The sequence below is a fragment of the Geotrypetes seraphini genome, chromosome 11 (genome assembly GCF_902459505.1).
Source record: "Geotrypetes seraphini chromosome 11, aGeoSer1.1, whole genome shotgun sequence".
Lineage (NCBI taxonomy): Eukaryota > Metazoa > Chordata > Amphibia > Gymnophiona > Dermophiidae > Geotrypetes > Geotrypetes seraphini.
The window spans coordinates 130,336,095-130,350,691 of NC_047094.1; the positions used below are offsets into that span (position 1 = coordinate 130,336,095).

Here is a 14,597-nt window from a genome sequence, read left to right on the forward strand (position 1 = left end):
CACAACTAATATACTACTTTATCCTTAAGCAAAAAAAAAAAAAATAATAATAATTTTTTTCCTACCTTTATTGCCTGGTTTCTGCTTTCTTCATGTTCTCATTCAATTCCTTCCATCCACTGCCTCTCTTCTCTCTGTGTCTTCCATTTGCTCTGTTACTGTGCCTCTCCCTTTCTCCCCCCTCCCAAATTGGTCTGGCACCCATCTTTTTCCCTCCGCTCCCCCCATAGTCTGGCACCTCTGTCTTCTTCCCTGCCAGCGTCTTCTTCCCATTCCCTCTTCCCCATTTCCTTTCAGTGTCCTTCTCCCCCACCATCTTTCCCATGTCCTGTCAGGCAGCATCCTTCTCCCCTCTCTGCCTTCCCCATGTCCTTTCAGCGTTCTTTTCCACCCCTTTGTCTTCCCCAGTACTTTCAGCGGCCTTCTCCCCCCTTAAGCGTCTTTTCTTCTCCACTCCACCTTTCCTCCCTCCCTGCCTCCACCTTTGTGGCGCTTTTGCACCCGACCGACAACAGAACAGGCCCGGTCGGACAAATCTCCCTATCCTGTAGCCGCGAATCTAAATTACCTTCTTACAGCAGCTGGAGTAGTGAAGCTGCTGTAAGAGGTAATTTAGATTCGCGGCTACAGGGCAGGGAGATTTGTCGGCCGGGCCTGTTGTCGGTCGATCGGGGGATCTGACCGGCTGTGCACATTCTCCGGGGCGGTCCGCCCCCTCCCCCTCCCCCTCCCCCCTCTTTCGTACACCATTGCCTTCTTCCTACCTGCCCTGCCGCACACAGCCGACCGGAAGTCTTCCCGATGTCAGCGCTGACGTCGGAGGAAGGGAGGGCTTTGCTTAAGCCCACCCTCCGACGTCAGCGCTGAGATCGGGAAGATTTCCGTTCGGATGTGTGCTGCGACAGGGCAGGTAAGGAGAAGGAGACTACCCTCGCGGCTCGACCAACCCCGCTGCGATCCAACCCCGCAGGAACCCCGCGACCCTCGGAGGCGTCCCCACGGGATCCCCGCGACCCTAGGGGGCGTCCCCACGGGATCCCCGTGACCCAAAGGGGGAACCCGCGGGATCCCCGCGGGTCCCGCGGGATTCCCGTCATCCCCGTTCCCGTGCAGCTCTCTACTCTCTTACACGTGTCAGGAACTAACAGGAGATATCCTTGATTTAGGACCTGGCTAAGATCAGATAAGGAAGGGAAAGGGGGTGGGACTTGATATACTGCCTTTCTGCGGTTACAGTGAAAGTGGTTTACATATTATATACAGATATTTATTTTGTACTCGGGACAATGAAGGATTAAGTGACTAGCCCCGAGTCAACAAAGAACTGCAGTGGGAATTGAACCCAGTTCTCCTGGTTCTCTTTCATAATAGTCAATTAATCAGAGCAAATAAATAGCAAAAACTTACACACTGCATGTTGCAAAGACTTGCTCAAAAGACCAATCATTTTTTGAATTGCTGGACACATCTATAAGATAATACAGAAACACACAGATCTAGTGACTAAGGAAAATACAATTTGCACTGAAATGTATTACATATAAGGCGGGGACTTTTACTGCCCCCTGATTTACACAGCATACAGATCAGGCATAATTGTTGTGTTGTATTTGATACCACCTTTTTAGGGGACCCCTGAAGAAGACGTGTTGATCGAAACACAGACCGTGTTGGGTCCTATATTGCAAGAAGTGGTTTATTTGTACGCAACAAATTGTTTCTTTGTTCATAATAAACTAGTCTTATAGCCCATTACATTAACGGGTACTAGAATATATGTGTGTGTGTGTGTCTTTATTTCTTTTTCTCTCTCCTTAGCCGCTTTCTGTATTTGTCTGTCATTTTTTTTTTTCCTTGGCTGTCCACTACCACCCCTTGCCTGCTCCCCCTGTCCATTCTCCCTTCCTTTTACCTCCCCTGTGTCCTCCACCACCCCATCACTGCTCACCTTATCGAGCAGAAGCCCTTCTCCCTTTGTTTTACCTCCCCCTGTCCATCATCACCTCCTTCCTGCTCCCCCTGTCCAGCAGTAGGCCTGTCTTCATTTTTCTGCCCCCTCCCTGTTCATCAGCACCTCTTCCCCTGTCCATCAACCCCTTTTCTGCCCCTCCATTTCCGTGTGTTGCAGCATTTCCCTCCCACCCCACTTCCCTGTGCATTTTCCTCCCCCCATACCTTCCTCCTGAACTCCATGCCCTACTTATGTTAAAATGCTTTCCGGGTTTGGCTGCTGCGGCCTGCAGCTGCCGACAGCCGCCGCGGCCGACATCTGACTCGGGCCGCCGCGGCCGACATCCGACTCGGGCCACTGCGGTCGACATCCGCCTTGGGGGGGGGGGGAGGAAGAGAGAGAGCTTCGGACGGCCAGCAGCCACCGCGGCCGACATCCGCCTCGGGCCGCCGACAGCTGCCGCGGCCGACATCCACCTCGGGGGGAGGGAGAGAGAGAGCTTCGCATGCAAGCGCACTCCTATCTGAAGTGCCCTACAGCTCACAGAAAACGGACGCACGCTATGGGAGTGCGCATGCGCGGCCTAGTGTTTTATTATATTATCATAATCATAATCATAATAAATTGTGCCTGTATCTTGTACACTTGTCTGCAGTTCCTTTCTTTGCCCTTGGATGAACAATGCTGCTTGCAAGCCACCTCAAAAGTAGGGTTGTTCCAGTGGCCCAGGAGCATCAGACAACCAAGCCAAAGGAGCAGCTGCAGGCTTGATTATTACCACATAAGTATCCAAACTATTATTATACACCTTTTCCGTCTGTACTTTGGGGGTGAACATAATTGATACAAGTTTTATTATTGTTTGATATGCCACATTTCAAAATAATCTAAATGCAGGGTGCCATTATTACAATAGAAGTAAAAGGAAAAAAGGGAGATGAAAGAGAGAGAGAGTTTAAAAAAAAAAAAGGAGAGATTTGGAAAAGCGGAACCCACAATTTATAATAGAAAAGGTAATGGTGGCAAGGTAATGAAGAAAGAGAAAAAATATATATAGAACATATCTGCGTCTTGCATTCAGGGCCCCGTAACCACGTAAAACTGAGTGGAGGGGAAGAGAAATTAGAAATTGAAGGCGTCTTGGAAATGGAACGCTTTAAGGTTGGATTTAAATTTCTCCAGTGTTTCGGAACTTCTCCGATACAGATTCTTTGCTTCATGGGTTCAAAATTCATTGATTGCCACAGACAGGAGGAATCGGAGAGCTCTTAAAACCAGCCAAATTTGGAGGATAATAATTAGCAAAAGTCCCAACTTTTTCTTAGCAGGCAAGACCTATGAGAGGAAGTCAGTGCAAGGACAGAACAGAACTGTATTTTCATTAGAAATGTATCGTTTACATACTTACCAAGGGAGTCACCAGTTTCTCAAGGTTAAAGGTATTGTATAGCAATTTTTCTGTTTTGACGACATCAATGCTAGGAAATTTCAAATATATTGTTAGAATCTATACAACTATGGGGGAAATATTCAGTTGCTGGCAGTCAGTATTTTCTTAAACATTCAGGGTTGCAGTGGAGCGGAGGGTCTTGGGCTCCACCAAGACCTGGAGAAACTCTGAGATGGTTATAAACCCTGCTATTCAAGAAATCCATCAAGACCAACTAACTCCACAGAAAATATCTTAATCCCCCAAAGTAAACTGCTCGACTATGTAATCTCTTCTGGAATTGTCCAGATAACCTCTAATGTAATCCACCTTGAACCGCAAGGTAATCTAATATAATAAAACCCTAAGCCGCGCATGCGCACTCCCACCTGTGTGCTCCCGTTTTCTATGCGGCTGTAGGGCAACGCAGGTAGGAGTGCACATGCACGCGAATCTCTCTCTGGCCGGCAGAGAATCAGCGTCGTCTTTGCCCCTCTCCCCGACACACCCGAATCCCCGTTCAGCCTCCCATCCGACCCTCCCTTCGGCTCCCTTAGTCCCTTGAGACAGTCAGGGAGGAACTGGAGGGGGAGAGGGAAAGGGGCCTGTTTGGGGGGAGGGGTGTGCTGGGAGACAGACAGCTTTGCTTGGGGGGGAAGACAGAAGGGGGGCCAAGGAGAGACAGTCAGGGAGGAACTGGAGGGGGAGAGGGAAAGGGGGCTGCTTTGGGGGAGGGGTGTGCTGGGAGGCAGACAGCTTTGCTTGGGGGGGAAAGACAGAAGGGGGCAACGGAGAGACAGTCAGGGAGGAACTGGAGGGGGAGAGGGAAAGGGGGTTGCTTTGGGGGAGGGGTGTGCTGGGAGGCAGACAGCTTTGCTTGGGGGGGAGACAGAAGGGGGGCCACGGAGAGACAGTCAGGGAGGAACTGGAGGGGGAGAGGGAAAGAGGGCTGCTTTGGGGAATGGATGTACTGGGAGGCAGACAGCTTTGCTTGGGGGAGGGGAGAAAGAAGGGGGGCCACGGAGAAACAGTCAGGGAGGAACTGGAGGGGGAGAGGGAAAGGGGGCTGCTTTGGGGGAGGGCTGTACTGGGAGGCAGACAGCTTTGCTTGGGGGGGGAGACAGAAGGGGGGCCACGGAGAGACAGTCAGGGAGGAACTGGAGGAGGAGAGGGAAAGAGGGCTGCTTTGGGGGATGGGTTTACTGGGAGGCAGACAGCTTTGCTTGGGGTGGGAGATAGAAGGGGGGCCATGGAGAGACAGTCAGGGAGGAACTGGAGGGGGAGAGGGAAAGGGGGCTGTTTGGGGGAGGGGTGTACTGAGAGGCAGACAGCTTTGCTTGGGGGAGGGGAGACAGAAGGGGGCCACGGAGAGACAGTCAGGGAGGAACTGGAGGGGGAGAGGGAAAGGGGGCTGTTTTGGGGGAGGGCTGTACTGGGAGGCAGACAGCTTTGCTTGGGGGAGGGAAGACAGAAGGGGGACAGAGAGAGACAGTCAGGGAGGAACTGGAGGGGGAGAGGGAAAGGGGGCTGCTTTGGGGGAGGGGTGTGCTGGGAGGCAGACAGCTTTGCTTGGGGGGAGAGAGAAGGGGTCCACAGAGAGACAATCAGGGAGGAACTGGAGGGGGAGAGGGAAAGGGGGCTGCTTTCTAGCACCCGTTAATGTAACGGGCTTTAACACTAGTGGCAAAATAAAAGTCACTAATGTAATATAATAAAGAGGAAGAAGATGATTCGAAACAGCAAGAAAAAGTGATGAGTATCTCCTGGTGATGCTGATGTTGAAAAAAGCAAGGCAGAGAGGGGACTACGGGGTCCTTTTACAAAGGCACGCTAGTGTGTCTTAGCGCATGCTAGAAATGAGCGCACGCTGCGTGCTAAAGTGTCCATTATATCCTATGGATGCATTGGCACACGTTAGAATTTAGCGGGTGCGCTAAGACGCACTGGCGCGCCTTAGTCAAAGGCCCCCTAAGTCTGAACATGTTCAAGGTCTCAACCATAAAGGACAATGTGTGTGTTCAATTCTGGTTCAGTTAGGAAGTTAGGCTTTGTTTCATTCTAGTATGCTAGGAAGCCCATAAGGGTATTGACCCATTTGCGAGGCTTTAAATCTAGTTTGCAAATAACAAACTTTTGCTTAGTGGGGGGTCCACCACTGGCTGAATTGTGGTGACACCAATCCAAGAAGAACCACTGAATGGGCATAGGGTGAGATATTTACCAGTTAGCTTGTTTGCGATCCTAAGTTAACTGGATGGTTATGCATACTGTGGTGCCCAGATAAGTCCTGGCCAAGCCCACACTCTGATCCTGAACTGCTCCAGCACTAAGGACCTGATTCTAGAAACAGTGCCTAACTTGTAGGCACTGGTCAATGTGGTTGTCAATCAACTGCTAGGCGCCATTTATACAATCATGCTAAGCGGCACCTAGGCGTGCTCATAGCTAGGCCAAGTATAGGACAATTAAGCCATTGTAACATCACTGATGAGATTGGTTCTGAGGCACTGTGGAAAGAGGCATTTTGACATCACAATCTCAGCTCTGGAATGTTGCTCTCTTTGGGGTTCTGGAATCTTGCTATTCTTTGAGATGCTGGAATGTTGCTACTCTTTGGGTTTTGGCCAGGTACTAGGGACCTGGATTGACCACTGTGAGAAGAGGCTACTGGGCTAGATGAACCATTGGTCTGACCCAGTAAGAATATTCTTATGTTCTTATGTTCATGAATCCTCCAAATACATTTTCAATATTTCTGGAAAGCAAGAAGGTTTAGAGAAGCTTATTCTACAAACTAGGAACACCAAAGAAGACACAGGTACAAGCTGCAGCAGAACAAACTCTTGTGGCCAGGATCCCCGCTAAGCTCTCATTCTCTGAAAGCAGACTCATTACCTGGTCATACCGGCTCACTTTCTCCATAAGACATTTTGGCCCCGATTCTATATATGGCACCCAATAAATTGGCGCCGAGTGGGGTGGTGCGAAGCATGGTTCTTTAAAAGTTAGGCGCACTGTACAGAACTGTGCTTATTGCCGCCTAAGCAGTGCAAGGTGTCACTAGGCCTAAACACAAGTGCCTAAGTTAGGCGCTCAATAGAGCCTAACTCAAAAACATGCCCACGATGTACCCCCTTAACCATGCCCACTTTTAAGTACATGCTTTGGATTAGGCGCCTACGTTTTATAGAATCACATTTTTCGAGTTAGGCGCTGGACTTTCAATTAACTCCAATTAATGGCAATTATGAGGTGTTGCTTTGCCAACTATTGGCGCCGATTAAGCCTATTAATCAACGAAGTACCTATATCGGCTAGGCGCGCTGATGTAGGCACCTGAATTGAGGTGCACTTTATAGAATTTGGGAATTTATCTCCATCTTTCCCGATACTTTCTACACTATCAGCGATATCTTAAATTGGATTTTCTTCAGAGGACCTCAGCTAGTCTAGAGGAATTTGGTTCCCTAATTGCTCGCATTGATACCCTCAGCAGCTGCATTCTGTACCGACTGAAGCCCCAAATTTCAGGTTCTATCATTTCAATAGATACGATAGAACTGAACTGCACAGTCAACGTGGTATTATACCAGGAAACACACTGAGCACCCCAGATGGGGCATATATGTTCTTAGAATGAAAAGGTCCCATCAGGAGATAAAAGGCACTTCTTAAAGTCTACAGCAAACTTTGCTTATTGGTAATCTTGATGCTTGAAATTCCAGATACAAACCCAGGCTTATCAGTAGCCAATGAAAGTCTTGGTTCAGTAATTTTGCATTTTTGCATTGAAAGTTTAACCTTGTTTTTCGAGTCTTTCAGAACTTTCATTTCGGTGTTCGTAAACATCACCAATGAGATATACATGTCTCCAGGTAGGACACCTTTTGAGATCCCCCTAAAAAAAAAAAAAAAGAAAGAAAAAGCACAAAGTAAGGCCAACAATTCTCCTGCCATGTACTAATGATGAAGATCATTACAGAGACTGCATTATTTTGCACACTGGTATATGAGGTGTGATTAAAATATATATATATGGTGGATGTTGCTGCCGAGCGCCATCCAACGGGAAGGCAGGGATCTTCAATACGAGAAACGATGCGTCAAACCTTAGTAACAGTGTGTGGCAAGTTTTAAATTGTTCGATGTAATCGATCAGTTGTGAGCTACAGTTAAGAGAAGGTGTGTTTTAAAGTGTGCCGCAAATCATTGGATCACAACGCATTAGCGTGAAATTTTGTTTCAAACTACCAAAAAGTGCTAGAGAAGCACACAAAATGTTAAAATTAGTTTATGGTGATACTGCAGTGACCATGAAGATGGCTTATAAGTGGTTCGAGCAATTTCATAATGGTTGTGAATAGGTTGAAGCCGAGGAGAGATTGGGATGTCCTTCAACATCAAAAACCCATCAAACAGGCAATTGAATGTTAGGGAAATTTCTGAGGATACGAACATCTCGTATGGTGCCATTCAAAACATTTTAACAACGGATTTGAACATGAGAAGATTACTGAACAAGCTGAAATCGATAGGATTAGGAGACACTCTAACTACATGGGTTGGGGATTGGCTGAGCGGTAGACTTCAGAAGGTGGTGGTGAACGGTACCCCATCCGAAGCATCGGACGTGATCAGTGGAGTGCCGCAGGGCTCGGTGCTGGGCCCGATTCTATTCAACTTATTCATAAGAGATATGACGCAGGGACTTAGAGGAAGGGTATCACTGTTTGCCGACGACGCCAAACTTTACAACATAGTAGGAAGAAGCTTATTACCTGATAATATGACACATGACCTACTGCTTCTTGAACAATGGTCGACTACTTGGCAGCTAGGCTTCAATATTAAAAAATGCAAGATAATGCACCTGGGTAAGAGAAACCCGCGCAGAACTTATGTACTAAATGGTGAGACCTTGGTTAGGACCACGGCGGAACGCGATCTAGGAGTGATCATTAGCGAGGACATGAAGGTTGCCAATCAAGTGGAGAAGGCTACCTCCAGGGCAAGACAAATGATGGGATGTATCCGCAGAAGTTTTGTCAGCAGGAGACCTGAAGTTATGATGCCGTTGTACAGAGCCATGGTGAGGCCTCACTTGGAGTACTGTGTTCAGTTTTGGAGACCACACTACCGAAAGGACGTGCTGAGGATAGAGTCGGTACAGCGAACGGCCACCAGGATGGTCTTGGGGCTCAAGGATCTCACGTATGAAGAAAGACTAAAGAAATTGCAGCTGTACTCACTTGAGGAAAGAAGAGAACGGGGAGATATGATTGAAACGTATAAGTACATCATGGGACGCATCGAGTCAGAAGATGATATCTTCTGGCTCATGGGACCCTCGACCACCAGAGGGCATCCACTGAAAGTCAGGGGAGGGAAGTTTCATGGCGACTCCAGGAAGTACTTCTTCACCGAGAGAGTGGTGGATCATTGGAACAGACTCCCACTCCAGGTGATAAAGGCCAGCAGCGTGACGGATTTTAAGAGAAAATGGGATACTCACGTAGGATCTTTAAGGGAGTAAACTCAGGGGGGAGGGATACTTGGAATGGGCAGACTTGGTGGGCTATAGCCCTTTTCTGCCGCTTTTTTCTATGTTTCTATGACAACACTCCAGTCACATATGGCTTCTGTTATAGCAATTTCTGACAAACAAAAACATTATGGTGTGTCCTCATCCATCTTATTCACCAGATCTGTCACTGTGCAATTTCTGGCTCTTCCCCAAAGTAAAAGTGACCATGAAAGGTAAACGTTTTGAATTGATTCAGGACATCGAAACAGCCATGACACTTCAACTAAAGATACGAAAGAGGACTTCCAGAATTGCTTCAGAAAGTGGCAAGAATGATGGGATAAGTGTTTTCAAAGCGAGGGGGGAGTATTTTGAGGGGGATGAATGGCAATGTGGCTTTTACTGTAATATATATATATATATATTTTTTATATATCTTTATTGATTTTTAACAGTGCAATACAATTAATTTAACATAAACACTACACAGAACGCACTTTAAATACACAATTAATACATAAAACATTCATTTTCTCCCCCCTCCTCCCCTAACTAATACAAGAAGACATACATATGTAATTACAATATTATATATAAGTAAATTTAGCAAACCAGAATACATACCCCTCCCCCCACCCACCCGCCCTGGATGTGTAAGGAAGTCTAATCAAAGGAAGGATCCATAACAGTTATTGCGACTCAATAAATGCTGTCAATGGACTCCACACCATCTTAAATGCATTACTATAACCCAAACATTCCACATTCATTCGTTCATACTTATAGGTAGAATATAAGTTTGCCCAACAAAAAGTGTAATTCAATCGATCATAGTTCTTCCAGTTACATGTAACCATTTGCATGGCTATTTCCGTCATTATCAAAAAAAGCCGGCTCATATGTCGATCCAAAGAAGGTTTAATATGCAAAAGAGTACCACAATGGCTTCATAAGTCTTTGGTATCGATGACCCAAGTACAACATTGATTTGTCCCCAAATTGACTCGATCATAGTTCTTCCAGTTACATGTAACCATTTGGATGGCTATTTCCGTCATTATCAAAAAAAGCCGGCTCATATGTCGATCCAAAGAAGGTTTAATATGCAAAAGAGTACCACAATGGCTTCATAAGTCTTTGGTATCGATGACCCAAGTACAACATTGATTTGTCCCCAAATTGACTCGATCATAGTTCTTCCAGTTACATGTAACCATTTGGATGGCTATTTCCGTCATTATCAAAAAAAGCCGGCTCATATGTCGATCCAAAGAAGGTTTAATATGCAAAAGAGTACCACAATGGCTTCATAAGTCTTTGGTATCGATGACCCAAGTACAACATTGATTTGTCCCCAAATTGACTCGATCATAGTTCTTCCAGTTACATGTAACCATTTGGATGGCTATTTCCGTCATTATCAAAAAAAGCCGGCTCATATGTCGATCCAAAGAAGGTTTAATATGCAAAAGAGTACCACAATGGCTTCATAAGTCTTTGGTATCGATGACCCAAGTACAACATTGATTTGTCCCCAAATTGACTTTGCATGTAATGGAAGTGACAGGTATGCAAATCTCTCTCATGCATATTCATTAGGGATATCTTGAAAACCCAACTGGCTGGGGGGGGGGGGTCCCCAGGACAGGGTTGAGAACCGCTGGATTAACACAACCAATAGATTTTCCACATTTTGATAAATATTGGTATTTGATAGACATTATAACAGTAGGATTTTTATATGTGCTAATTTCGCCATTAGGGTGCGACCATTAATTGCAAAAAAAAAAAAAAAAATAGAAAATCAGTCATATTCTGACTACAGTAAAAATGATCTTAGTGCACGGCAAAGACCCATATTAGGACTGCACCAGGGCCACATTTTACTGCTGCTTGGTAAAACATCCCTGTGTTCTTTGTGGAACCAACAAAAGTTGCTGGTCTTAAATGCTGGCAGCAAAGCAAAGATACTGGCATGAAAACCTCACTTACGTGACCGCAGAAGATTGATATTACTTTCTAAACCGTCTCACATCTGCCATCAGTCTTCTGCACGCTTCTCTGTATGTTCTCAGAATAGCGGCAGCGGCATGTCGGTAACAAAAATCTCATGCACGAATACAGGATGTCCGGGGCGATACTTGGAGACACCTCCCGGGAAAGAGACTTGGGAGTTCTGATCGACAAGTCGATGAAGCCGTCTGTGCAATGTGTGGCGGTGGCGAAAAGGGCGAACAGAATGCTAGGAATGATTAAGAAGGGGAATCACAAACAGATCGGAGAAGGTTATCATGCCGCTGTACCGGACCATGGTACACCCTCACCTGGAATACTGCGTCCAGCACTGGTCACAGTACATGAAGAAGGACATAGTACTATCGAAAGGGTCCAGAGAAGAGCGACTAAAATGGTTAAGGGGCTGGAGGTGTTGCCGTACAGCGAGAGATTAGAGAAACTGGGCCTCTTCTCCCTTGAAAAGAGGAGACTGAGAGGGGACATGATCAAAACATTCAAGATAATGAAGGGAATAGACTTAGTAGATAAAGACAGGTTGTTCACCCTCTCCAAGGTAGAGAGAACGAGAGAGCACTTTCTAAAGTTGAAAGGGGATAGATTCCGTACAAACATAAGGAAGTTCTTCCTCACCCAGAGAGTGGTGGAAAACTGGAACTCTCTTCCAGAGTATGTTAAAGGGGAAAATACCCTCCAGGGATTCAAGACAAAGTAGATAAAGACAGGTTGTTCACCCTCTCCAAGGTAGGGAGAACGAGAGGACACTCTCTAAAGTTAAAAGGGGATAGATTCCATACAAACGTAAGGAAGTTCTTCTTCACCCAGAGAGTGGTGGAAAACTGGAACTCTCTTCCGGAGTCTGTTATAGGGGAAAACACCCTCCAGGGATTCAAGACAAAGTAGATAAAGACAGGTTGTTCACCCTCTCCAAGGTAGGGAAAACGAGAGGACACTCTCTAAAGTTAAAAGGGGATAGATTCCATACAAACGTAAGGAGGTTCTTCTTCATCCAGAGAGTGGTGGAAAACTGGAACGCTCTTCCGGAGGCTGTTATAGGGGAAAACACCCTCCAGGGACTCAAGACAAAGTTAGACAAGTTCCTGCTGAACCAGAACGTACGCAGGTAAGGCTAGACTCAATCAGGGTGCTGGTCTTTGACCTAGGGGCCACCGCGAGAGCAGACTGCTGGGCACGATGGACCACTGGTCTGACCCATCAGCGGCAATTCTTATGTTCTTATGACCGATGTTAACAGTGGAAAGCGAGGTTTCATGCAGATTAAGCTTCTACAAAAAATCTTTTTTTTTTTTTTTTTGCATTTGTGCCTCCTCCTGGCTAGGATTGCCAGATTTTCCAATCAGAAAATCCATACTTCTAGACCCGTCCCCAGGCCCCGCACAGTTCTGCCCATCCCCGCCCTAATCCCACCCCCAGTCATGCCCTAGCCATGCCCCCCCCCCACACACTGCCTGTTCTTGTCACGCACGTGCACATGCCACGCAATGATGTCACACGCGTGTGCACTCGACATCATCATTTTGGCATCCACGCAGGCGCGGACTTCCTCCCTGCCTGACGCGATTTGAGGAGGCTTTTGAAAAGCCGAACAAATTGCCGGGTTTTGAAAAGCCGTCCGGACCCCTGGACATATCCTCAAAAGGAGGACATGCCATGAGAAATCCAGACGTCTGGTAACCCCTAACCCTTCCTTTCCAAGAAAACATTGTGCGCTAGCCTTGCCCAAAGACTTGCGGACTTTGCTCTGTTTATGCAGTCTAATCCTCTCTTTCCTTTCCCCCTCCTTCTTTATACTCTGCTTCCCTCTATGTTTCACCTTTAATGGAAGAACAAACAGCCATTTTTTTTTTTTTCAACTGATGAGAACAATTTCTCTGAATTCCACTCATTCCATCGCTTCATAGGCTTTGCTGCACTTGGTTGAAAGGAGATTCAGGTAATAATAAGATAGATAGGGTTCATAGACAACCCCGCGAAAGACAAAGGCGCGCGCCGACAACTGAGCGCAAGACGGAGGCGCGCACCGAAGAAAATTACAGTTTTTAGGGGCTCTGACGGGGGGTTTTGTTGGGGAGCCCCCCCCCCCCCAGTTTACTTAATAGAGATCGCGTCGGCATTATGGGGGGTTTGGGGGGTTGTAACCCTCCACATTTTACTGTAAACTGAACGTTTTCCCTAAAAACAGGGAAAAAGTGAAGTTTTCAGTAAAATGTGGGGGGTTACAACCCCCCAAGCCCCCCACAACGCCCCCACAACGCGGCGCGATCTCTATTAAGTAAAGTGGGGGGGGTTCTCCCCCACGTCCCCCGTCAGAGCCCTAAAAACAGTAATTTTCTGCGGTGCGCACCTTTGCACTCAATTGTCTGTGCGCGCCTTTGTCCCGGCGTGCTTTTGACCTGACACCGATACATAGATAGATAGATTATTTTTTTTTTACCTTGAACTAGATTTGCCTGTTAAATTGGTTCTTAGCTGCATAGTGAACAAGTTTGCAGATATGTGGGAAACTTGTAACTCCAGGAGTTCTGCCTCCAATAGTTGTAATCTGGAAAAGGAAAACAGAAGTGCTGAACTAGGCACATCCTTCTTGCATAGACCAATTGATCCTCTGACAGGCTGAAGCTCATTCTAAGACGACAATAGAAACACACCATCAATTAGACTAACAGTTTCCAGAGTTTTGTTCTATAAAAATGATTGCGTGCATGAGCCTTGTTGGTTGGGGTCCTAACCCCCAACTCTAGGGTCACCCCTGGGTAGACTCTCCGTAGGTATATCTTTATGTAGCACCTCGGGGGGGGGGGGGGGTCTCACAATTTAATTTGGCTGTGATCAAAAGGTCACAACCACAAAATGACTGGTAAACAATGCATTGGAAACTTATGACAGCATAATATTTTTCATATAATGCCTCAGGAATATCCCTAACAGTGGCCGCCCCATGCGCCATGCTGGTGTGGGAATCATCTCTAAGCACCAGTCTTTAAAAGGTGCTGTTCCCAAAGCATCCTCCCTTTATCCCTCTTTCTTGGAATTCCTCAAACCCTAATACCACCAGATCCTCCCAGAAATTAAAACTATCCTTCCCCTCGCTAAAAGGCATTTCCCACACAGGAAAGCTAGGGACCTCCCTCCACTTCAAAATCACTGAGCTCTGGAACAACCTTACCTCCCCTCTTCGGAACTTGAGCTCTCTCCAAGTTTTCCGCAAACATCTGAAAACCTGGCTTTTCTCAAGAAATGTAAGTCTCCCTCCAACTTAGGAATCAAGGAAACTCTTATATCTTGGCATCCCAAGTCCTCTAAATTTTCTTCACACTTCTACCTCTAACCCTCTGTTGTAGTTCCTTCCTATTTCTCCTACTGTAAACCGCGTAGAGCTCTACGAACGTGGAGATGATGCGGTATACAAACCTAAGGATTAGATCAGATTAGATTAGAATAGTGTTTAGTGCTGCTTTTTACAGCATGGATTTTCGGCCATCCATTTGTAGAATTCCCTCCTATGTCCACATTTCCAAAGAGGACTATGGCCCAAATTATGCACATGGAGCCTTAAGTTGTGGACATAAATCAGTGTGTCAGTTTGCACACGCAACTTAATCATTTAACCAGCCAATCAGTGCCAATATAATAGACAATGAACACCCAGTAATTGAGGC

The 14,597-nt window shown here is 46.5% G+C and overlaps 1 protein-coding gene across 6 annotated transcripts in view; it reads right to left on the reverse strand.

Moving 5' to 3' along the window:
* Positions 1–14,597, reverse strand: part of LOC117345639 — a 58,973-nt gene that overhangs the window by 10,779 nt on the left and 33,597 nt on the right. For all 6 annotated transcript variants that reach the window (XM_033914571.1, XM_033914567.1, XM_033914568.1 and 3 more), the window contains 4 exons: positions 13,373–13,480; positions 7,114–7,278; positions 3,360–3,429; positions 1,408–1,468 (listed from right to left, as the gene is read on the reverse strand). In XM_033914571.1, the coding sequence (XP_033770462.1) occupies positions 1,408–1,468; positions 3,360–3,429; positions 7,114–7,278; positions 13,373–13,480 (404 nt within the window). The remainder of the gene's footprint in view (positions 1–1,407; positions 1,469–3,359; positions 3,430–7,113; positions 7,279–13,372; positions 13,481–14,597) is intronic.